Source organism: Syngnathoides biaculeatus, chromosome 11, assembly GCF_019802595.1.
Source record: "Syngnathoides biaculeatus isolate LvHL_M chromosome 11, ASM1980259v1, whole genome shotgun sequence".
NCBI classification, from domain to species: domain Eukaryota; kingdom Metazoa; phylum Chordata; class Actinopteri; order Syngnathiformes; family Syngnathidae; genus Syngnathoides; species Syngnathoides biaculeatus.
In genome coordinates, this window is record NC_084650.1 from 23,497,639 (window position 1) to 23,524,549 (window position 26,911).

The 26,911-nt window shown below is 42.0% G+C and overlaps 1 protein-coding gene across 3 annotated transcripts in view; it reads right to left on the bottom strand.

Moving 5' to 3' along the window:
* unc5a (unc-5 netrin receptor A) overlaps positions 1-22,017 on the bottom strand; it is a 179,612-nt gene extending 157,595 nt beyond the window's left edge. For all 3 annotated transcript variants that reach the window (XM_061835227.1, XM_061835228.1, XM_061835226.1), the window contains exon 1: positions 21,307-22,017. In XM_061835227.1, the coding sequence (XP_061691211.1) occupies positions 21,307-21,397 (91 nt within the window). In that variant the 5' untranslated portion in view covers positions 21,398-22,017. The remainder of the gene's footprint in view (positions 1-21,306) is intronic.
* Positions 22,018-26,911: the final 4,894 nt, after the last annotated feature.

Genomic DNA, 26,911 nt, shown 5'->3' on the forward strand with positions numbered 1-26,911 from the left:
AAGCTGATCTCAGTTTAAAACTGACTGGCCCAACAGACCAAAACCGAGAAGTGTGTTTGACAAAAGAAATATAACAAAGATGCTTGAAAAGAGTTATCAAAAGCTAAGGGCTACATTATTTGTATTTGCATTTGCTAGAAAGCATAGAGAGAGGGACTTTCTCACAACAAAACACGGGTCCAAAACCATCTGAATGAAACCTTAGATGGACTATGGAAGATCAATCACTTGGGATTCCCCTGAATGTTCTGAACTCCTGTTTTGATGTCTGTATAAGTAAATGAAAAATGCACTTCCCATAACTAGATGTTCTTTCAAGAAAAAACCCGTGGTGTATATATAAGCTCGGCGTCCCCAAAAAATTTATACACACTTTCTTCTTCTTCTTCTTTTCCTTTCGGCTTGTCCCGTTAGGGGTCGCCACAGCGTGTCATCTTTTGCCATCTTAGCCTATCTCCTGCATCTTCCTCTCTAACCCCAACTGCCCTCATGTCTTCCCTCACCACATCCATAAACCTTCTCTTTGGTCTTCCTCTCGCTCTTTTGCCTGGGAGCTCCATCCTCAGCACCCTTCCACGAATATACTCGCTCTCTCGCCTCTGAACATGTCCAAACCATCGAAGTCTGCTCTCTCGAATCTTGTCTCCAAAACATCCAGCTTTGGCCGTCCCTCGAATGAGCTCATTTCTAATCCTATCCAACCTGGTCACTCCGAGCTAGAACCTCAACATCTTCATTTCTGCCACCTCCAGTTCAGCTTCCTGTTGTTTCTTCAGTGCCACCGTCTCTAATCCGTACATCATGGCCGGCCTCACCACTGTTTTGTAAACTTTGCCCTTCATCCTAGCAGACACTCTTCTGTCACATAACACACCAGACACCTTTCGCCAGCTGTTCCAACCTGCTTGGACCCGTTTCTTCACTTCCTGACCACACTCTCCATGGCTCTGTATTGTTGACCCCAAGTATTTGAAGTCGTCCACCCTCGCTATCTCTTCTCCCTGTAGCCTCACTCTTCCCCCTCTACTTTTCTCATTCACGCACATATATTCTGTTTTACTTCGGCTAATCTTCATTCCTCTCCTTTCCAGTGCATGTCTCCATCTTTCCAATTGTTCCTCTGCATGCTCCCTGCTTTCACTGCATATGACAATATCATCTGCGAACATCATGGTCCAAGGGGATTCCAGTCTAACCTCATCTGTCAGCCTATCCATTACCACTGCAAACAGGAAGGGGCTCAGAGCTGATCCCTGATGCAGTCCCACCTCCACCTTAAATTCCTCTGTCACACCTAAGGCACACCTCACCATTGTTCTGCTACCATCATACATGTCCTGAACTATTTTAACATACTTCTCTGCCACACCAGACTTACGCATCCAGTACCACAGTTCCTCTCTTGGTACTCTGTCGTAGGCGTTCTCTAGATCCACAAAGACACAATGTAGCTCCTTCTGACCTTCTCTGTACTTTTCCACGAGCATCCTCAAGGCAAATAATGCATCTGTGGTACTCTTTCTAGGCATGAAACCATACTGTTGCTCGCAGATACTTACTTCTGTCCCGAGTCTAGCCTCCACTACTCTTTCCCATAACTTCATTGTGTGGCTCATCAACTTTATTCCTCTATAGTTCCCACAGCTCTGAACATCCCCTCTCTTCTTAAAAATGGGAACTAGAACACTTTTCCTCCATTCTTCAAGCATCTTTTCGCCCGCTAGTATTCTGTTGAATAAGTTGGTCAAAAACTCCACAGCCATCTCTCCAAATTGCTTCCATACCTCTACCGGTATGTCATCAGGACCAACTGCCTTTCCATTTTTCATCCTTTGTAGTGCCTTTCTGACTTCCCCCTTAGTAATCATTTCCACTTCCTGGTCCTTCACTCTTGCCTCTTCAACTCTTCCTTCTCTCTCATTTTCTTCATTCATCAACTTCTCAAAGTATTCTTTCCATCTATTTAGTACACTACCGGCACCAGTCAACACATTTCCATCTCTATCCTTAATCACCCTTACCTGCTGCACATCCTTCCCATCTCTATCCCTCTGTCTGGCCAACCTGTAGAGATCCTTTTCTCCTTCTTTCGTGTCCAACCTGGTGTACATGTCTTCATATGCCTCTTGTTTAGCCTTTGCCACCTCTACCTTTGCCCTACGTCGCATCTCGATGTACTCCTTTCGCCTCTCCTCAGTCCTCTCAGTATCCCACTTCTTCTTCGCTAATCTCTTTCCTTGTATTACTCCCTGTATTTTGGGGTTCCACCACCAAGTCTCCTTCTCCCCTTTCCTACCAGATGACACACCAAGTACTCTCCTGCCTGTCTCTCTGATCACCTTGGCTGTCGTCGTCCAGTCTTCGGGAGCTTCGGTTGTCCATCGAGAGCCTGTCTCACCTCTTTCCGGAAGGCCGCACAACATTCTTCCTTTCTCAGCTTCCACCACATGGTTCTCTGCTCTACCTTTGTCTTCTTAATCTTCCTACCCACCACCAGAGTCATCCTACACACTACCATCCTATGCTGTCGAGCTACACTCTCCCCTACCACTACTTTACAGTCAGTAACCTCCTTCAGATTACATCGTCTGCACAAAATATAATCTACCTGCGTGGTTCTACCTCCGCTCTTGTAGGTCACTATGTGTTCCTCCCTCTTCTGGAAATAAGTGTTCACTACAGCCATCTCCATCCTTTTTGCAAAGTCCACCACCATCTGCCCTTCAAGTTCCTTTCCTGGATGCCGTACTTACCCATCACTTCTTCATCGCCCCTGTTTCCTTTACCAATATGTCCATTACAATCTGCACCAATCACAACTCTCTCGCTGTCTGGGATGCTCAGAACTACTTCATCTAGTTCCTTCCAGAATTTCTCTTTCAACTCTAGGTCACATCCTACCTGTGGTGCATAGCCGCTAACCACATTATACATAACACCCTCAATTTCAAATTTTAGTCTCATCACTCGATCTGATACTCTTTTCACCTCCAAGACATTCTTAGCCAGCTCTTCCTTTAAAATAACCCCTACTCCATTTCTCTTCCCATCTACTCCGTGGTAGAATAATTTAAACCCTGCTCCCAAACTTCTAGCCTTACTACCTTTCCACCTGCTCTCTTGGATGCACAGAATATCAACCTTTCTCCTAATCATCATGTCAACCAACTCCTGTGCTTTTCCTGTCATAGTCCCAACATTCAAAGTCCCTACACTCAGTTGTAGGCTCTGTGCATTCCTCTTTTTCTTCTGACGCTGGATCCGGTTTCCTCCTCTTCTTTGTCTTCGACCCACAGTAGCTGAATTTCCACCGACGCCCTGCAGGTTAGCAGTGCCGGGGGAGGGCGTTGTTAACCCGGGCCACGACCGATCCGGTATGGGATTCTTTAGATGAACGCTCATATTTGTTTGGCACAGTTTTTACGCCGGATGCCCTTCCTGACGCAACCCTCTGCATTTATCCGGGCTTGGGACCGGCCTACAGATTGCACTGGTTTGTGCCCCCATAGGGCTGCATTTTATACACACTTTAAATGATTTGTAAATTCTTTTACATGTTGAAAATTATTTAAATTATAAGTTTATAACTATTCAAAGTGTATAAATTTTTGGGACACCCTGTGTGTCTACCTATCTATCTATACACACACACACACACACACACACACACACACACACACACACACACACACACACACACACACAAAAGTCCTGCTTTTGTTTTAAATCTTCAATTTAAAAAAAACAAATGTTTTTGAGATTGGAATGTGATGACTGGAAAGACCTAGCTAGCTACAAGCATCTGACTAACTGCTAGTGGAAACAGATGCTCCCAACCAGCCAGTGTGGATTTACACATTTTAAGGCATTGAGACTGGCCCAGAACAGCTGTGATAAGATAAGATTGATAAATAGATGTATGTAGGTCGGTCGATCGATCAATACATAGATAGAAGGTAGACCAGTTTCATGTACAGTATGGATATTCGTGATAATTGATTGGCTCACTGTAAAAGTCCATTTTTAATTTTTTCCATTCACCTGAAATGAATGCCACAATGTTAGAGTGATTATCAGAAGAAAGGTTACTAAATATTTTTTTGGAGTTTGAAGCATGGATGGAATTTGCACACTTCAATAGTACATAAATGCACTGCCAGTGGACATCTATAATCAGGGAGACCTTAATCAAGGGCACTCAGGAAAAAGCAATGATCCAGCGCCAACATTAAATTTCTTTTCACTAAAATCTGTTTTAATTGTACTTTTTTCCAAATGTTTTTATTTGAATGCTTTTAATTATGTAACACGCACAGAGTTACCTTGTGTATGAAATGCGCTATACAAAAATTTGTTTTGCCGTGTTGTCATCATTAATTGTATGTCATATGTTTTCTATTAGCCAAATGTTCCTCATGGTGTTTGGCAAAAATCAACTGACTCATTTTGTATCTACAATGTTAGAACCCCTTTTCACAATTGAGCAAAATCAATTTCAGAAGGCCCTCCACAAATCAGAAAAGCTGCTCCCTCACTGCCCCACATCTATGAGAAACGATAAAAGGTTTGGTTTGTGGAAGACAGAATCCTAAGGTGAACAGCATAAGAATTTGGAAGTACATATTACAAAAAAAAAAAGAAAATGGAAAACTTACATCATTGCTACTCAACTGTTGGGGGAAAAAGTAATGATGTTGAATGAATACCAAATTCTTACCTACCTGTCGCCTTTTCTAACTTTACATAACAAAACATGCTCAATGGGCTTTATTGTGCTCTTTGAGTCAGCGCTCTGTTGACTCAGTTGAATTGCTTCCCTAAGGCATCAGTGCCTGGACACAGAAACAATTAGAAAAGGTCACTGTGCCTCCTGTCTTGTCAACAAAATCACTTCAATATGACAAATTCCGGATCAGGACCCCCCCCCCTTTCTATTTATTTATTTATTCTTTTTTTTAGATAATGCTTGCCAATCAAGGTCCAGCAAGCTATGGTGGTCTGATTTCTAATTGTTACATTTGTAACTATCATATACAGGAAATCATATCAATCAGCTATACATTTGTAAGGTGTTTTGTGTCAAGGTTGAGCGAGAACAACATTTTCTCTACACATTAAGTTACCTTGGTCGCACCGTCTAATAGCTTCCCATGAGACGTCTTCCACCGTATACAGTACGTGTATGGCATACACTGTACAGAGATATAAGATCGCCTCAAAAACATCTTGGATGCATGAAAATAAAAATAACACTGGTAACTGCCACTTGAAATCAACTGACCTTCAGAACATTTCAGGCTTGTTTTCTCACTTCCTTAGTGCAGACTTTCACTCTACTGGATGATGAAGTGGAAGAGGCTTTCACATCGCTCCCTGGTGGCCTCACTAAGGAACTATTAATCTATGGCTCTCCATATTGCATTCAGATCTGCTTTCCCAGTCTGCCGCGTGGCCTGAAGTAAAGGCCAGAAGAGCACCCAGAGGAGTGGACACACTGTTATGATGAGCTGCACTGAGGCACCTTTGGGTTTCTAAGCACTTCTGCAGACAGTGACTGATGGCCAATTAACCATTTGGCGAAGACTATTGATCATTTGGAGAGTCAGAACATCAGGAAAAATCTAACCCACCACCACCATCGTCACTGTACAAGCTGTGCAACCACAAATGCACAAACACACACGATTGTGTTCTATAAAACATTGTTGGGTTTGTCATAAATCCAATAAAACCTAAACAACACAAGCAGTGAATGCTATGGGCTCTGTGAAGCGCCTTTGGCAAAATATAAACTAAAGTTGAACCTAAAGCACACAGACATGTCTGAGATGGTGAACTATATTTCGGGACAAGACAACTACAGGACAATTGAATTGAGTGCATTTACATATTTGTGGAATCAAAAAACAGTATCCAATAGTAACCGCTTAACTAATAATGGTGAGCAAATTGTTTTCATACATGACAACCTAGAGAAAACCTACAGTTGTGACGGGGATGAGACCTTGTCAGTGTGACACTTTACACCACATTCTCATACTTAAATGACAGCTTAGCCCATTATTGGCTATTTTAAACAAAGAAGATGACGTTAGCAACTAAAAACACACAGTGTAACTTCCTAAATATTGTGAAGAACCATCTACTTTATCGCAATACATGCTTGCACTGACGCACAGGGTAATCACGTACCACATCAAATGTTAGGGGTCAATGCTATACTAGCCAGATAGCGCACACACACACACACGCACGCACACACACGCACACACACACACGCACGCGCGCACGCGCGCACACACACACACACACACACACACACGCGCACGCGCGCACACACCACACACACACGCACCACCACGAGCAAAACAGAAAAAACACACACACACACACACACAAACAACACACAACACAAAACACAAACACAACACACACACACACACACACACCACACAAACACCACACACACACACACAACAACACACACCACACACACACACACACACACAACACACACACACAAACACAACACAAAAAAAACACACACACACAAACAAAACAACACAACACACACAACACACCACACAAACAACACACACACACAACACACACACACACACACACAACACACACACACACACACACACACACAACACACACAACACACACACACACACCACACACACACACACACAACACACACACACAACACACACACACACAACACCACACACACACACACACACACACACACACAACACACACACACACAACACACCACACACACACACACACAACACACACACACACACACACACCACAAAACACACACACACACCACACCACACAACACACACACACACACACACACACGATGTTCATCATTCCAAGAGGGGAAACAGATCAACTTCAGGACCTAAGCCATCTCACATGAACTTAAATCACAGAAAAGGAGCAATTTTTTTTGGGGGGGGGCAGAAACTGACAGATGTAGCACTTTTGCAAAGCCTCTGCATAGAAGGCAAAAAATAACACCTCCCCATAGTTTAGGGTTCATCCTCCTTGTGACCTATGTAATGTCCTTTTTTTTTTTTTAATTCCTGAAGATTGGCATTTGGCAATGTCGAGAACAGGGACATAGCTCAGTGAAAGATGAGGTGCCTGTGCATTTCTCAACAAATGGAGTGTGTTTCTCCATTGTTTGTTGTTGACCTGCGATAACACGTATTGCTTACCTCTTATGCATTTGCGGTGAATTATCATCTCAGGCCCCATTAATCACTGCATCTCCACTCACAACCACTTACATATGTGCATGAGTCAAACAGCAGCAACATTTATATCAGGGTTACCTGAAAACTAAATTAACATGGATGGAAAGAATAAATGAATCTTATTCAGTCATCTTCGACCTGCAAGGAAGGAATCCCCAACCATCTTTCACTGGAATATTATCTAATTCTGTAAAAAAGTTAGAAAATAAAATTATAAAGACAAAAGCAAAATCATTTGGAATTTACGCAACATTCTGAAAAAGCCCTTTGGAAAATATTGTACAAGCCATCAGTAAGATGGGACATCATTTGAATTTGTGCGATTCCAGTCCCTCATTTCCGGTTCCAAATGATTCTCTATTCTTTTAGGGTGCTGGGGCAAAAACGGTTTTCATGGTTAAATAAAGGGCCTCCAAATTATGAACATCTATTTTATAACACCCCGCAGTGCAGAATCAAATGAAAATTTGACTCAGGGTTCTCTATAACCAACCTATGAACTAAAAGGCAATATGTGAGTAACCGACTCGATCGAGTCAATATTCAACAGGGTTTGAGTTAAAAAAAAAAATGTATTGTTAAAATAGTTATTTGTTATTTTTATCACCTTATCCTTCTGTTTTTATATATTCTATTTTCAGCATTTTTGCACAATAGGTGACTTCACATGACACTGGTGAAAACAAAAGTAAAATGAGCACCGATGAGGAACAAGGTTAGTTGTGTTTTCCAATCCAGATAACTTTCTTTCGCACCTCCACTTTTTAGTGATTTTTTTTTTTTTTGCATTAAAAGCTATTTCACATGTACTTTTTATTAAATGCTTTTAATCATGCAAATGCATTAAGTTACCTTGTGTATGAAATGCGCTATACAAAAACATTACATTTCAATACAAGTATCATTTTTACGTTTTTTTTTTTCCCCCCAGAATGGTAAAATTTATATTTGTGTCAGTCATCAGTTGTAACATTGTTAAGATGAAAATTAGCACTAAAATAAACACCAGGAGTGCAACCAACCGTTTAGTTTTTTTTTTTTTTTTAAGCGGTCTCAATGCCGGCATAGATATTTTATCATTTCACACCTACCCGACCTCAAAGTTCTGCATAGTGTAGGCCGTGTCTCGGAACGACAGGGAGGGCGTCAGACTTCTACAGACTGTCAAAGCCTGCTTTGCACTATATAAACTAATTCCAAGTGTTGCACTGAGACAACTGGTCATTTATTTTTACAGTTAAACACTTGTTCGCCACAGCCATTGGGCAAAAGTCTTTGCAAATCTTCGTGTATTTTTCTTCATTGGTTTTCCCCACTTTCTTTTTTTAGGGTTGGCAGACTGTAGGCATTGAAACTGGAAACACTTTAAAAATGTAAACGATTCCGGGAGAACCAGAATGTTGATCCGGGTTCCATTCAGTTCTCTATTCACAAAACCCAGCCTGAGCGCTTATTAATTTATTTAAAGAAATCGGGCTGTTAAGAATTAATCCCTCTGTCAGTGCAGTTGTCTTGATGCATATGTCAGTTGAATTCATTTATAATGACTGGAGGACAAAATATATATATATATATATATATATATATACACAGTGTGAGCAAATAAATACTTTGAAAAAAACTATTCCCATAAAACTGTGGTCTCTCTATTTACGAGTGACCTAACAAAGATTTTTCGAGGTTTGGGCGTATGCTCCACAATTTTTTTTTCTTCACGTAACGTTCTGTGTTAAGTGATAAGTCAAAGTTTGACCCACTACGAAGCGCTGGCCTCACAGTTCTGAGGACCCGAGTTAAATCCCTGCCCCGCCTGTGTGGAGTTTGCATGTTCTAAATTACTCTACTCTAAATTGCCCCAAGGTGTGATTGTGAGAACGACCGTTGTCTGTCTCTATGTGCCCTCCAATTGGCTGGCAACCAGTTCAGGGTGTACACTGGCTCCTGCCCGCTGACAGCTGGGATAGGCTACAGCACTACCGCAACCCTTGTGAGGATAAGTGGCTAAGAAAATGGATGGATGGGCCCAATATGGCTAGACGGCAGCGGCAAAGTTCAGAGGGGAGAACAGATAACACTTCAAGCTAAAGCAGTGATTTCCAACATTTAGAAGCAAAGGCACATATTTTACCATTGAAAACGTCACAGCACACCAGCAAACAAAAATGTCACAAAAAGTAGATATACAGGCAGGTTTCTGGGCATGAAACCATACTGTTGCTCACAGATACTGACTTCTGTCCTGAGTCTAGCCTCCACTACTCTTTCCCATCACTTCATTATGTGGCCTTTTAGCTTCATTCCTCTACAGTTCCCACAGTTCTGCAAATCACATTTGTTCTTAAAAATGAATAAAAACACACTTTTTCTCTATTCTTCAGGCATCTTCTCTCCCGCAAGTACTCTGTTGAACAAGTTGGTCAAAAACTCCACAGCCATCTCACCAAATTGCTTCCATACCTCCACAGGTATCTCATCAGGACCAGCTGCATTTCCATTTTTCATCCTCGGTAGGGACCTTCTAACTTCCCCCTTACTAATCAGTGCCACTTCCTGGTCCTTCACAATTGCCTCTTCTATTCTTCCTTCTCTCCCATTTTCTTCATTCATCAACTTCTCAAACCATTCTTTCCTTCCCTGCTGCACAGTATACAGTATTCTCATCTTCATCTTCCCATCTCTAGCCCTGTCTGGCCAACCTATAGAGATCAGTTTCTTCTTCTTTCGTGTCCAACATGGTGTAAATATCATATATCTCTTGTTTAGCCTTCGCCACCTATACCTTTGCCCTACGTCACATCTCAATGTATTTCTTTTGATTCTCGTCAGTCCCATCAGTCTCCCTCTTCTTTGCAAACTTCTTTCCTTGTATGACTTCCTGTATTTTGAGGTTCCATCGCCAAGTGTCCTTCTCATTTTTCCGACCAGAAGACACACCAAATACTCTCCTGCTTGTCCCTCTGAACACCTTGGTTGGATTAGCTCCTCGTGTCTCACCCATTTCTGAAAGGCTGCACAAAATTCTTCCTTTCTCAGCTTCCACCATATGGGTCTCTGCTCTAGATTTGTCTTCTTAATCTTCCTCCCCAACAGAGTGATCCTACATACCACCATCCTATGCTGTCGAGCTACACTCTCCCCTACCTATACATACAGTACAGTAAGTAACCTTCAGATTACATAATTTGCACAAGATCTAATCCACATGCGTGCTTCTACCTCTGCTCATGTAGGTCACCACATGTTCCTGCCTCTTCTGCAAAAAAGTGTTCACTACTGCCATTTCCATTCTTTTGCAAAGTCCACCACAATCTATCCCTCAAAATTCCTTTCCTGGATGGCCACACTTACCCATCACCCAGTTTCCTTCACTAACATGTCCAGCACATTCCGCACCAATCACAATTCTCCCTGTGCCTCAAATGCTCAGAACTATTTCATCTAGTTCCTTCCAGAATTTCTCTTTCAACACTAGGCCACATCCTACCTGTGGGGGGTAGCCGCAAGTCACATGATACATAACGCCCTCAATTTGGAGTTTCAGCCTCATCACTCGATCTGATACTCTTTTCACCTCCAAGACATTCTTAGCGGGCTCTTCCTTTAAAATAACCCCTACTCCATTTCTCTTCTCTTCCATGGTAAAATAATTTAAACCCTGCCTCTAAACTCCTAAATCTTACTACCTTTCCATCGGCTCTCTTGGATCCACATTATATCAACCTCGCTCCTAATCATCAGGTCCACCAAATCCTGGGCTTTTCCTGTCATAGTCCAAACATTCAAAGTCCATACACTCAGTTGTAGGCTCTGTGCATTCTTCTTCTGCCAAAGAATCCGCTTTCAACCTTTTATTTGTCTTTGACCCACAGTAGCTGAATTTCCACCGACGGCCTGCTGGTTAACAATGCCGGGGGCAGACCTTATTAAGCTCCGCCATGACCACTCCAGTATGGGATTCTTTAGATGAAAGCTCATATAGCTCATATTTATTTGGCAAAGTTTTAAACTGGATGCCCTTCCTGATGTAATCATCTGCATTCATCCGGGTTTGGGACCGGCCTACAGATCGCACTGTCTCATACCCTCATAGGGCTGCAATCTGTTTTATATATATATATATATATATATATATATATAGTAATTTTCTATCAATGAAAATTATCAGTTAAATTTCCTTTATGACCCAGTGAGAATGGTTACATCGCGGCTGGTGCGTTTTCCAAGGCAAGCATGCAGCCATCCGCTTGTAAGACCACCACCGCTATATACAGTACGTTTACTCTGATTTTGTCGAGGCTTCAGTCTTTTTAACTGTTGCCAACCGTGTGTGTGTGCGTGTCTGTGTGTGTGTGTGTGTGTGTGTGTGTGTGGGGGGGGGCGGGGTCTATGGAAGGCGGCTGTTGGCTTTACAGACATCAGGGCTCGTGTGTCACACGTGCCATGTGTGCGCACACTAATGATTGATCACCGTTTGATCACGCCTTCTGTCACTACAGTCTCTGATAGGCTGTTCCTGTCATGTTCTAAAATATTAAAATTAAATAGGCCAGATGGATGTTTTTTTAACAGATCATTTCAATAATATTCTACTGTCAGACAGTTTTAATGACAAATTTTTATTTTTGTTAACGACAAACTCTACCTTTAAGTCAATTTACCACTCTGTATTATATTGCCATCATTTGCTATGCATTAGTCATGACACGGCAACAGTTCACTATATTCCATTGACCAGTAACCATTTCCCTATATAAATGTTACTTTCAGCTTTCACTCTCCTTATCACAGTCGCTCATTTGGAAAAATGTACGGGTGTGGTCCACCAGTCATGGCCGCAGATAAAGTTGCGGTTGTGATTAGGAATGGAATCTCAAGATCTTGAAATAACTCACTGCATTGATATAACGTAACTGTAAATTAAAAATACATAACTAGACTAGAAAAAAATTAAAACTCAGAAATGATCATTTTCAATTTCAACTGATTAGTAGAATATGAAAAACGATATTTAAAATTTTTCATCAATAAAAATTCTTGATCCGACAAACTCTGAAGAAAAGTTAAATGCACTGGTCTGGCAAGGGATAAACACAAAGTCTATACCCGTATGTTTTGAAAATGCGGAAAGTTTAGTTCAACAAAATTGGGGTTAGTGGCAACAAACATTCCCATCAGTAATCATAATGTATTGTTATAATCTATCATAATTTATGGCAGTATCTTGTCAATGCATAGATGAAAGCTAGCAGTAGATGATCTATAGCTTCCTTAAGCATGTAGAGGGGAAAAGTTTTCAATTTCAAGATAACGCATACAACAGGGAAAATGACCGTTCGCATTTAGATATATGAAGAGATCAGTCTAACTTTAGAACTTAGATCAAGTCAAAGTAAATCACAACCTCATACTTATTATAGTTAGATACTGAAACGTTACCTGTGTTATATCCCAGAGATGTTTTCAATGTAACTCAGGGGTGCCTAGATTCTCCCCCCCCCCAATATCTACTTTTGGAGCAGCCAGCCCTCTTGTGGTAGACTAGCGGGGAGGTGGGGACCGAGGGGTGGGGGGTGCACACGTGCATTGCCGCGACCGCCGTAAATAGGAGGCTGGCTTGCTAAAACATACCTTTATGTGAGTGCACTCGACGTATTGGCCACACCTGAATCAAGCAACGGGGTGGATGATAGCCTAACGTCTTTTTATCTGGCCACGCCATCACACCATCAACCAAAACTGCCTCGTGATTGACGCATTGAGCACCCCTGGTGTAACTGAATTTCCTTTGACATGGGTCATCATGTTGATGACTTTCGACGTAAATGCACTCGCAGTACGTGAAGCAGCTCGGAACATGTGCTTTTGGCATTACTTCAGAACATGGTCAGTACGGTTAACTTGCATTTCCGGTTTCCGGGTGAATACTGATTGTTTAGGAGCAGGCTTGTTTGGTTAACAACGTTTATGAAATAAACACAAATTAATGCAGCCCTATGGGGGCACAAACCAGTGCAATCTGTAGGCCGGTCCCAAGCCCGGATAAATGCAGAGGGTTGCGTCAGGAAGGGCATCCGGCGTAAAAACTGTGCCAAACAAATATGAGCGTTCATCTAAAGAATCCCATACCGGATCGGTCGTGGCCCGGGTTAACAACGCCCGCCCCCGGCACTGCTAACCTGCAGGGCATCGGTGGAAATTCAGCTACTGTGGGTCGAAGACAAAGAAGAGGAGGAAACCGGATCCAGCGTCAGAAGAAAAAGAGGAATGCACAGAGCCTACAACTGAGTGTAGGGACTTTGAATGTTGGGACTATGACAGGAAAAGCACAGGAGTTGGTTGACATGATGATTAGGAGAAAGGTTGATATTCTGTGCATCCAAGAGAGCAGGTGGAAAGGTAGTAAGGCTAGAAGTTTGGGAGCAGGGTTTAAATTATTCTACCACGGAGTAGATGGGAAGAGAAATGGAGTAGGGGTTATTTTAAAGGAAGAGCTGGCTAAGAATGTCTTGGAGGTGAAAAGAGTATCAGATCGAGTGATGAGACTAAAATTTGAAATTGAGGGTGTTATGTATAATGTGGTTAGCGGCTATGCACCACAGGTAGGATGTGACCTAGAGTTGAAAGAGAAATTCTGGAAGGAACTAGATGAAGTAGTTCTGAGCATCCCAGACAGCGAGAGAGTTGTGATTGGTGCAGATTGTAATGGACATATTGGTAAAGGAAACAGGGGCGATGAAGAAGTGATGGGTAAGTACGGCATCCATGAAAGGAACTTTGAAGGGCAGATGGTGGTGGACTTTGCAAAAGGATGGAGATGGCTGTAGTGAACACTTATTTCCAGAAGAGGGAGGAACATATAGTGACCTACAAGAGCGGAGGTAGAACCACGCAGGTAGATTATATTTTGTGCAGACGATGTAATCTGAAGGAGGTTACTGACTGTAAAGTAGTGGTAGGGGAGAGTGTAGCTCGACAGCATAGGATGGTAGTTGTAGGATGATTCTGGTGGTGGGTAGGAAGATTAAGAAGACAAAGGTAGAGCAGAGAACCATGTGGTGGAAGCTGAGAAAGGAAGAATGTTGTGCGGCCTTCCGGAAAGAGGTGAGACAGGCTCTCGATGGACAACCGAAGCTCCCGGAAGACTGGACGACGACAGCCAAGGTGATCAGAGAGACAGGCAGGAGAGTACTTGGTGTGTCATCTGGTAGGAAAGGGGAGAAGGAGACTTGGTGGTGGAACCCCAAAAACAGGGGGAGTCATACAAGGAAAGAGATTAGCGAAGAAGAAGTGGGATACTGAGAGGACTGAGGAGAGGCGAAAGGAGTACATCGAGATGCGACGTAGGGCAAAGGTAGAGGTGGCAAAGGCTAAACAAGAGGCATATGAAGACATGTACACCAGGTTGGACACGAAAGAAGGAGAAAAGGATCTCTACAGGTTGGCCAGACAGAGGGATAGAGATGGGAAGGATGTGCAGCAGGTAAGGGTGATTAAGGATAGAGATGGAAATGTGTTGACTGGTGCCGGTAGTGTACTAAATAGATGGAAAGAATACTTTGAGAAATTGATGAATGAAGAAAATGAGAGAGAAGGAAGTTGAAGAGGCAAGAGTGAAGGACCAGGAAGTGGAAATGATTACTAAGGGGAAGTCAGAAAGGCACTACAAAGGATGAAAAATGGAAAGGCAGTTGGTCCTGATGACATACCGGTAGAGGTATGGAAGCAATTTGGAGAGATGGCTGTGGAGTTTTTGACCAACTTATTCAACAGAATACTAGCGGGCGAAAAGATGCCTGAAGAATGGAGGAAAAGTGTTCTAGTTCCCATTTTTAAGAACAAAGGGGATGTTCAGAGCTGTGGGAACTATAGAGGAATAAAGTTGATGAGCCACACAATGAAGTTATGGGAAAGAGTAGTGGAGGCTAGACTCAGGACAGAAGTAAGTATCTGCGAGCAACAGTATGGTTTCATGCCTAGAAAGAGTACCACAGATGCATTATTTGCCTTGAGGATGCTCGTGGAAAAGTACAGAGAAGGTCAGAAGGCGCTACATTGTGTCTTTGTGGATCTAGAGAAAGCCTATGACAGAGTACCAAGAGAGGAACTGTGGTACTGCATGCGTAAGTCTGGTGTGGCAGAGAAGTATGTTAAAATAGTACAGGACATGTATGATGGTAGCAGAACAATGGTGAGGTGTGCCTTAGGTGTGACAGAGGAATTTAAGGTGGAGGTGGGACTGCATCAGGGATCAGCTCTGAGCCCCTTCCTGTTTGCAGTGGTAATGGATAGGCTGACAGATGAGGTTAGACTGGAATCCCCTTGGACCATGATGTTCGCTGATGATATTGTGATATCCAGTGAAAGCAGGGAACAGGGGGAGGCACAGTTAGAAAGTTGGAAACATGCACTGGAAAGGAGAGGAATGAAGATTAGCCGAAGTAAAACAGAATATATGTGCGTGAATGAGAAAAGTAGAGGGGGAAGAGTGAGGCTACAGGGAGAAGAGATAGCGAGGGTGGACGACTTCAAATACTTGGGGTCAACAATACAGAGCAATGGAGAGTGTGGTCAGGAAGTGAAGAAACGGGTCCAAGCAGGTTGGAACAGCTGGCGAAAGGTGTCTGGTGTGTTATGTGACAGAAGAGTGTCTGCTAGGATGAAGGGCAAAGTTTACAAAACAGTGGTGAGGCCGGCCATGATGTACGGATTAGAGACGGTGGCACTGAAGAAACAACAGGAAGCAGAACTGGAGGTGGCAGAAATGAAGATGTTGAGGTTCTCGCTCGGAGTGACCAGGTTGGATAGGATTAGAAATGAGCTCATTCGAGGGACGGCCAAAGCTGGATGTTTTGGAGACAATATTCGAGAGAGCAGACTTCGATGGTTTGGACATGTTCAGAGGCGAGAGAGTGAGTATATTGGTAGAAGGATGCTGAGGATGGCGCTCCCAGGCAAAAGAGCGAGAGGAAGACCAAAGAGAAGGTTTATGGATGTGGTGAGGGAAGACATGAGGGCAGTTGGGGTTAGAGAGGAAGATGCAGGAGATAGGCTAAGATGGCAAAAGATGACACGCTGTGGCGACCCCTAACGGGACAAGCCGAAGGGAAAAGAAGAAGAAGAATGAAATAAACACAAATTAATGTCAAGACTACACAAAATAAGTGGTGTCTTTCAATTTTCAATATCTATTTTTCCTACTCGTAACAAATTTTACGCGTGTGATTTTTCGTGCTCGACTGCAGATTCGCGAGCATGATGGCTCGTCAAATCACAGTGACTGTGATCACATTATTGAGTCAATGAGACAAACTAGCAGCAAGAAAGAACAAACTGGGATGAATGGCAAACAATAAAAGACATCTGGCAAAGGAAATCCTTGCATTAAAAGGGAACAGGCAGAAGCAATGGGCAGGATTAGGCAATAGATTTCAGCCTGGTGTCACTAGATCGCCACATGCTTGCATCATCACAAAATGTACACCCTGTGGAAATTGTGTCCAATTCCCATGCTTCTTCTAGACAACGATTGCTTAGTAACCCTCTCTTGGGGCACAACGAGGGAAAACAAAGATTTTTTTTTTCCTCCGCTCAGCTTGCATTTCATGCTTATGTTTTAATGTGAATTAACAGGCATGAAACAAGTTGCAAATTCACATACTGCAAGAAACTGTCAAGAAAAGGAAGAGGATCCTCTGCTTTTCCACTATTCCAATGTCTTTCAGCAATTGATGAAAGAGTGGAATTTCAACTGTCACCATCTGCAGCTGATGTTATACAGTTGGAGGGACAGTTTCATGTTAAAAATCAGATGCATGATGTGACACTGCAGCAACACTTTTTTTACCACTTCTCATTTGTCACTGACAGTTTTTTTTCCTTTTCTAATATATTACCACTAGACATCTGAACTTCTGAATGTACTAGTACAATGGTGAGTGTTACATTAAAACAGTTGCTGTCGAGTTAAATGTTTTATGATTTTGTATGCTGGATACAGATATGTTAGCACCACAGTCATTCAGTACTTATTCACAACATGCTCATGAACCAAACCCTAACCCTAAATTGAACGGAAATAGAAATAATCTGTTCCAGCCACAAACCAAAACTACTTTTGCATACGGCCGATGCAGTGATCTGGAAAGGAGACGCTGGATTTAGTGTTACCCACCAAACTAGCCCCAACAGATGCCCCAGTTGCATCGCAGTTTAGGCAACTCCTCCCTCAGTGGAAATGCATACCAAGCCCTGCACCATTACTGGAACACTTTGCAGTACTTACTAATCACAACAGGAAGGCAATTGGCTACCATGCTACCTAAAAATCACGTGTACTTTTTGGTTTCTTGCGAGCAATACCTGGCGAAATTTAGAGCTGGGGGTGGGGTGGGGTGGGGTGGGGTGTCACAGATACATATATCTGAACTACTTCTTTAACAGAGCGAATTACATTCCCACTTTGTAGAAGTCCATAAATATAATAGCTCATAACATGAGAAATTTGCACTTTTTAAAATGTAAAAAGCCCATTACTTAACAACTTACCAATAATAAGAAAGTCTTGAACCTATAACCTAATAACTATTAATAATGTAATATTCAACTATTGGATGATTATTACATTGGCCTGGGGAAAAACAGGTAAAGATATTTTAAAAGGGCAATTTTGTTACTTAAATTTTTTTTAACCATAAACCCATATAAAATGGCCCATAATGTAATAAATTAACCCTTTTTTAAAATATAATAGGCCCATGACATAATACCTGGCCAATAACATCATGAAAGTTCTGAACCTAAAAGCTCAACAACATTTGGAGGTGGCTTAAAAGGCTAAGTTGTAGCAGACAGAACTAAGGATGATGCGAACCTTCTAGTTAAATAGACAAATGCCTGGAGAGAGGGAAAGCAACAGAGACAGAGAGAGTATGCATTTTCTCCGTTAGGTCCAAACCGAAAGTCAAAGTGCTTTACAGGCTAAGTTCTAACATTTGCTAAGGTTATCCATTTTAACCGGCCAATAACATAATAAAAAGGAAATAAGGTTAATTTATTACATTATTGGCCAAAAGTTATGTGATAGGTTCAGAACTTGCATCACTTTATTGGCTCGTCATTATGTTATGGGCTTCTACACACTAAGTGAGAGAGAAAGCACAACTGAGAATTCTGCGTTTGCTGTGACTCATGAGCTGAAGCATTATTCATGATGCTAAAAAAAAAAAAATGTTCATAAAGCAATTTGTTTGTAAACAGGAGCATTAGTGAACTGAGGTTGCACTCTGTACTTAATTAAAATGTGAAATTTTGCTTTAAAAAGTTGAACCTCCTTTTTCTTCGGTATTATTAAAGTTGATCTAACCAAATTGGCTAACCAATAGCATCACAGATTATGGCCTTTTGACATGCCATTGTGCACACAACTTAAAATACAACTAAATTAGAGCTGTCATGCTCAACTTTTTAAATTGATTCTTCTATTGACCATTCCATTGATTCATTGAATAATTGAAAAAAAAAAAACAGATTTTGCATTAGTTTATTGCAAACTATTCTTTTTCAATTGCTGACCGAGTATTGGGATTTACTTGGTATTATTTGATGATTAAATAAAATCCAAAACCGAAAAGCACAAGAGGGACTGATGTATGCACTAACGTTTCTGAAATAGATCGTCAAATCATCTGAATTTATAAAGCACTTTTCCCATTAAAGTGTTTTAGAGAAATATGAGACAAAATAGAACAGACAGACAGAGAGACAGAGAGACAGAGAGACAGAGAGACAGAGAGAGAGAGAGAGAGAGAAGCAAATGCTGTGTACAGGCAAATAAAGCAGTGCAGCACTTTGTTCCTGAAGCTCAAAGTGTCCCCTCTCACAACACCGGCAAAGAAAAAGTGCTAGGCTAGCTAAAATGCAGACTGACAGGCCTACCTTTATTAGTCACTGACTTTTTTTTTTTTTTTTTTTTTTTACAGCAAAAGAATAAAAGACAAGTCGGCTTTTGATACAGGCGAGCGCAGTCAGCAGCCTTGTCTCTCAGAGGATCATTTGACTGATCTTAGCGGAGACTGTCCCTGTCCTGATGTAGGAAAAATTGGCTACCATATTACCTGCGATCCATTTCTGGCTCTGGCCCTGTCCTATAAAAGAAGTCTGATGGGAGTAAGCGTGCCTACATTGACCTGGTACAGTACGTGACTGAGATTGACAGACGGAGGGAAAAGTGTGCCTAGAAATTTGATATCGGGAGGGAGCGGGGGGCGCAGAAGTGATGTTAAATTCCCTGTTTTCGTCCACATTTAACACATGGGAGCATATCCCAGTATGCGTCGAGTGAAAGGAAATAGACACACCCTGAATGGCTTCCCAGTCGATCACAGCTCCAACAAAGAGTATCAAAGTCAAACAGTGTCACTCCAGTGCGAATTTAGAGACTCATCCTGACCTTAAGCTTCATGTCTTTGGACGGTGGCAAAAGCTCAATGAGAAGGGGGGAGAGAAAGAATCACATGAAAATGAGCCAAAGAGGAATTACAGAGAGGAAATAGGATTGTACCACTGTATAAAAACCTAAGAAAATGCATCTAAACAAGACTTGTACATACAACTACACTCGCAATGTCCCTTAGATTGGTAGATGCAGTCCCTGGGGCATGCCTGTTTATTTAGCCCTAATATATTCATAATTAAACACTAATTGGTGCAAGAGGAAAAGCCCACTTAATTCATCATCTCTGTGTCCTGAAGCAAGACAATAACTTTAACATCTTTGTCATTGGCCCAAAGCAAGGTTAACAGTTTGGAAGGAAGTGAAATGCAGATGGTGTGTGAAATCCCCTTGCTTTTGGACACACACCAGTAGTTACTTGACGCTATATGAGAGTTGTAAAAACAGTCATGAGGAGATGAGTTTTAAAACGTTGTATCGTCACAGGCCACAGACAAACGGAATGAGACGTTATACAGTGTTTCACGCACTGAATAGACTGTCTTAACAGTGAGTGTTCTGTTCTTCAAACACTGACAAATCAAGATGTTTGATTGTTCTTACAATATAGAACCGCATGAGAGGAAATGAACTGTTAGAGCCTGCGATTCGCAACTAGTGGGTTGGAAGCCAAAAGAAGATCTCAGGCCCGTTCTAAGAGTCTCGCTGACCACTTGTCAGAAATGTGCACCCGGTGTCAGATTTAGAGGCCTGATTAATTGTATGCAATTTCAATGGTATAACATCACTTTATAGTCGTGTCTCAATTTGTGGGGGGAAAAAGATGACATTGCTTTGTTTTCAAATGTCATTTCAACCAGAAAAAAAATGTTGGCGTGAGTTTAAAGTCAAAATGAATGTTAGTCATGACTTAATAACTGCAAGGATCAATGTGAGTCAAGTTGAAAAGAGCCACAGTCATGTTTAAACAAATAGAAGTTTGTACATGACAGTACATTTGCATGCAAGTGGCAACAGCACAAAATGCAAATCATCAACGCACTTCGATCGTATCCCAACTCCGTAAAGCTGTCAAGGTGCCGCAAATGCAGCAGGATGGATCGAGCCTTGCTTTGTGGGACATCCGTGCTGCAGCCGCTGGACGGGGAGGGGGAAAATGTCTCCTCATGTTAGCCAAGCGGCATTGCACGTTTACTGGGGTGAAGGTTGTTTACGTGACAGTTAAGGAGCGCCTTGTCATTCATTAGACAGGAGGCAGCAGGTCAAAGCGTCATTGTGTAGGGTGGCCACATTTCACCTTAGAACCCCTTTTACAGTGGAAGAAAACGAAAAATGCAGTGCGTGATTAGAATGAACGACCACATTAGAACAAGGGGGCGTCATCATATGTGGATCCAGTTGGAAGTGGGCGCGAGAGCCTCCCTTTGTAACCTTGAGGGTGCAGGATCACCGGCGTTCGGAAGTCGGAACGATAACGACTCTAGCGCTCCGTTACACGCCGCCGAGCCACGAACCACTTGACACTTGCGGGCACTTTAGCAGCATCACAAACGTAAAAATGAAACACAGAGAGTAACTTACCGGTGCAGGTGACGCCGGCGAAGATGAGCCAGAGCACAAGAATCTTCAGGCCGAGTCGACAGCGGACAAAAGAGTCCAGAAGTAAGGGCATATTCGCCTCTTTAAAAAAAAATAAAGTAAAATAAAATAAAACAAATAAAAATTCAAGTCTCACAAGACGACAGAGCGGAGAAGAAAGGTGAGCGTTAAATGTCCAAAGTGTGTGAACAGAATGAACCGAAGTGTGCTCCTCAGCACATGGACTCGACGGCCATTCAAGCTCGCAACAACGAATCACACGTGTGCCACATCAAATGATGCCTTCCCACAGACGCGGAAATCTGATCTGTTTCCTCCCAAAACTGACGCTATCATCTCCTCCAGTCAAAAGACAAAAATGAGATGATGAATAAAACAAAAATAAAATTCAAAAAAATTAATGTGAAAAAATTGTCTCAGTCCCCGCACTTGCAAAGAGAGGGATGGACGCACTTTTCTGCCCACTTGACAGCCGTCGAGCGAGCGAGCGTGACCAAGATGCGAGAAATGGTAATAATTGGCCTCAGCGAGAGAACATCTGCTTGCGCAGCAATGCTGGATGGAGTGCTGAGAGACAGACAAGGTTGTAAGAACGCCACGGCTGAGAGAGGAACGGCAAAACCAGGAGCGGATAACTGGGAAAACATGGCCACGGAGCGTCCTAAACACGCCCATTCAAATTGCACGAGGGGCACCAAGTGAGGCGTCTTTATTCGTGACATGTCCGTGGCAAGTCCAGTTTTGGATCATCACGCCATCAAGGTTTACTGTACACTGAAAATGGTTTCTATTGTTATATTACTACTACAACTACGAGTACACATGAACCCATTTATAAATATTTGACTCCTCCATGGAACCATACGCACAGGGGTGGGGGGTGGAAATATTTGTGAACCAGTAGCTTACACCATATTATTTTGGCAATCAAATAATAATCATAATCATCATCATCATCCTTCGCAATCATAATAATGTGTCATTTTAACTTCTATATTTACAATCAATTGCAATATGCAGTACAGAGCAACAAACTATTACATGCGAGTTAGCTAGATATTGAATGCAAAATCAATTTGCAAGTCAACAGTCGAATGGCATATTATTTATTTTTAATAATTGATGTCCTTTCATGGTTTCAAGATAATTTGGTTTGAAAACGCTCAAGAGGTCTTTTTCAGATGGCATTCGAGTGGACTGGATTTCTCATTTCAAAATGTAAATTAGCTTTGCTGTGATTGGCTTTTTAAGATCTGTAATTTAAACATGGAACAGGGCATTGCTCTGATTGTTCCTTGATGACATCTCCTACCTCAGTCCTCATTAGCGGGTCGTCTGCGCAGTGGCGTCTGGTAACGGTGCGCCATGAGCGGGCACGGGACATCCCCCAGTCCCCCACCCCTTCCCCCGGCCAGTTTCTTTGAATTTTGAAAAAAAATTTCAATTTCTTGTGCTATGTGCAAAACGCTCATCTATCACACACATTGTGGCAACAATGACTGTATGGTTTGCTATTTAATCCACAGTTCTATTATAAATGATAAGACGAGTTAAGTATTATAGTATCGTAGACCACAATGCGTGTGCTTTTACAGTATATGCTACATTTGCATGGCTCGGCGGAAGTCAGCGGTATCTCACTCGAAAACGCCACTTCCAGTCGCGTGTGAAAGCTTATAATCACGCAGTTATCTTCCACATAATGGACATGACACAATTCTGGTTCCGAAACTGTTCTAAAATTATTTTATTCATTCATTTTCTGAGCAGCTTATCCTCTCTTGGGTCGCGGGAACACTGGAGCTGATTCCAACTGCTTGGAAAATTCTCTGAAATAAACTAAAGCTAAAGGATTGACCGGGCCAGATCCTGACGCAGAACCGTCTACCCTGTGGGACCTATTCTCTTTAAAAGGATTTCTATGCCATCTGAATGAATATTGTACAGTACCAGGCAACATAATAAATGTTGCTCGAATGACATCCACTGCAACCTGGTCATACTGAAAGTGGGATCCCCGACATCTGTGGTCCCTTTTCAAGGTTTCTTTTTCCTGTCAAATGAGGTTAGGAGCTTTTTTTTTTTTTTTTTTTTTTTTTTTTTTTTTTTTACCCGATCAGGGTGTTTAGATTAGCAGATGTTGTCACTCATTGCCAATGATGAGGCTGTGAAGCCCTTTGAGACTCCTTTGTGCTTAAGGGCTACACAAATAAACTGAAGTTATGCAGGTGTTCCAAGGCTTTACACATGACGGAGCCGTGTCCTCACTAAGCCGTTTTTCCTGAGACGAGCGGGTGTGTCAACCATTACGTGGGCATGGGTTTGAGTAATGGGTGTCATATTTATATTACGTTGACGGCGATTGGAAATTCATCGATTTTGCAAGCAATTTAGTGTTTAAAGGCTCTTGTGTTCAATCAACAACCCTCATAAATGTCAAAGTTAAACCACGTAAAAAACACATTTTGACCAATGTTATGCGTAAAAGAAAGAAAAGTTTGGATTTTGATGGAAGGGGCCCTTTAAACTTTGATTAAGGCACACAAGTGAGAACAATGGTTAATCAGATTACTACAGCTTTGTTAAACATGTGATTTTTCTTTGCTCTTTCAAAAGGGAATTATGGTTGCCTGTTATTATTCTCATTCATCCAGGAACTGAATTGCAACTAAACTGTTCTGGTTGTCTCAGAAGAATCTAATCCGGGCAGGCTTCATCAATTCATGCAACAAGGCTCATTTTGGACAGACGAGCCGGTGTGGACAAATGACAACTATTAATCTCTGGTCAGTAGGAAATGCATTGATCTTCATTTTTGCATTATGTTCTTTAATGTGGTAGATATTGTTGGTGTAACCTTCAGTAAACTTCAGGTATGAATAATTTGACTTTCTTAAATGTACGTACATATGTGCAATGTCATGGGTGAGTTTGACAAACCACTTCATGGTGGGTGTGTTTCTCAATTTAGGGACATTATCAATTTTTTTTTTTTACAAAATAAATATTGTGCCATCAATAGATTTGTCAATAGTGTGTGTCCTCATAAGCACCGCCGGCGAGCTGAAGCCTAACCCAGCTGACTCTGAGCGAAAGGCGGTGTACACTTTAAAAGGGTCACCAATAAATTACAGGGTGCATATAGATAATCATTCACACTCACATTCACACCAGTGGGCAAGTTAGAGTCTTCAGTTAGCCCAAAATGCATCTTTTTGGAATGCGGGAGGAACCTGCAGTACCTGGAGAAAACCCAGACAATCATTAACATTTTGAGATACCTCCTTACGCTACATAAGATGGGCCAAATATTAGAAAAATAGCTTTTTATGATGCAGTGCTGTTCTACTACTGCAAGCTACAATGAAAATAAAAAGCACTGAACATCTCTCTGACAGTGTCTGCCAATCATTGTTGGAATTGTAACAGCAGAGTATTGGAAATGGGCTCTTGGCATTGGCTCTGATTGTAGGTGTGGCCAGACAGTGTTTGATGGATATGACTTGCGTTCAACTGCGACGGGAAGCATGTTTGTGCTTTACATACATATGGAGTTGCACGACTCCGGTCTCACGTTCCTGTTGAGCATGGCTATTCATGTGCGGCTTCATGTGTCCACCGGTTCACACTGCTTTCGGGCAAACACAGACGAAGTGGCGTGAGCATTGGCACTCCCGCGAGAGTATATGCCACACCTGTCAGCAAACTCACACCAGGTTATGACTTATGTTCCAGATAGCTTTTCCTCATTTTCCGAGTATGTCAGTCTAGTGATTATTGGACTGTTCTGCCATGCTTTCTACAACGCCGCAGAGCGGATTATTAATATGCTTCAGAGGGGGTTTTGTCTCTTTGTTTATCCTTTTCTTCACTGCCTGCATACTAGTCAGCAGAATAATAAGTGGAAGTGGAAGCACAGAACTGGTCCAGCGTCTTACCAGCTAATTATGGACCTCATCTAGATGAATGATTCTTCGGCTAGAGCTTAGCTATTATACAAACTCATTAAGCCTTCTCTCAATCCAGCATTCCTTGCTAAAGGTCAAAGTCAGTGGCAGAATGACAGTGTAAAGCACAAGGCCTCAACTGGAGCTCCCCATCCAATCCTTCTGGATGTGCAGGAAAAAAAGAGCATGAATGACTCATCCTTGGATACTTGTGAGGCTGCTCTTAATGGTTTCTCTCATTCTGCTAATCCGCTCTGTGGCCTATTAGTTAGTGCAAGCTGCTGGATTGTCTCTTTTAGTCATATGCTTTCTTTTTTCTCTCTGAGAAAGTACCCACATTGCACTTACTGTATTTCAAATGAGGAATAGAAACAAGTCTTAAATATAGATATTTGTGTGAAATATTCCCAAAACAATGACATTACATTTAACAGTGTTATGATCTGACTTCAATGAATGATTAAAGTGTGATTTCTCTTTCCTTTTTTTTGGGGTGGGGGGTCTGTTTGTGTGCATGGCTCCATGGGTTCAACACGCTGGCCTTCATCCTCATCCATCAGGCAGCAATGAACAATCACAGGTCTTTGGGGAGTTGACACATTCAGTGGTTCATCGATTTGCGGTGTTGTAATTAATTTTCTCGCTGTCACTGGCTGGAGTTACAATATCCCGAGAGTCAAAACGCACGCAAGCGATCGCAATATGCCGAAACAGAGGCACCTTTTCCCTTGTAATATGTTGAATTATTTAGCGCTGGTGTGGTCCCAAGGAGACGTCTTGACTAATAGATATTAAGAAAACATGAGTCTCATTTGTATGTTACTAATGTGTTTGTGTTCCTGACTCTCTCCATAAACTACGTAATTACTCTCGCGATGCACTAACGGAGACAATTGATGCAGTCGACGGGTATCGATCCAAAGAAGGTGTCTGCCATGAAATTAATATTATTTATTGTTTGCACAGAAAAACAGACATACAGATGTCCCTTGAGGAAGATGTAGCCTCGCAGACATAATGTATCAGCTTCCATCCTGACCACAGATTCAGAGCCCATTGTTTTGTTTATATCAAATTAAACTGCAATGCTCCTCCAGAGAGCTATAATTGACCACTGTCTCAGATTAAATGACTGTAAAGATCTTAATAAGCCATCAGTGGATTGCATATTACATTGCAAACGACTTATGAGCATGCAGTCCAGTATGAGTGAAATTGCGGTTTAGATTTGCATGCAACAGCATTTTGTTCATAATTACCATACAGAAAGACTGCACGAGGATCAATAGTGCATTAGTTTAATTAGATATTGTTGATATGGCCATAGGACGATTAATTATTAGATAAACAATTACATTCTTCTTCGAGGTCGAGTATTCTTCTAAACATGAAGTGATTCCACTGGGTCCTTCAAGGTTGCGCTGGCTAAATTATAGTCACAACTGTTTCTGAGCAATGCCACTGTCAGTGTCACTTGAAAGAAAACAGGGACACCGACAGGATGACAGCGCCCCCGTTTATAGGGATCACTGGATGCTTTAATGCTTTAATGAGAAATGAAGTGGATCATATGGCTTTTGCACTCACTGCATCTCAAGCCAAAAGAACACATATGGGAGATTTTGGATGAAAGCGTCCTC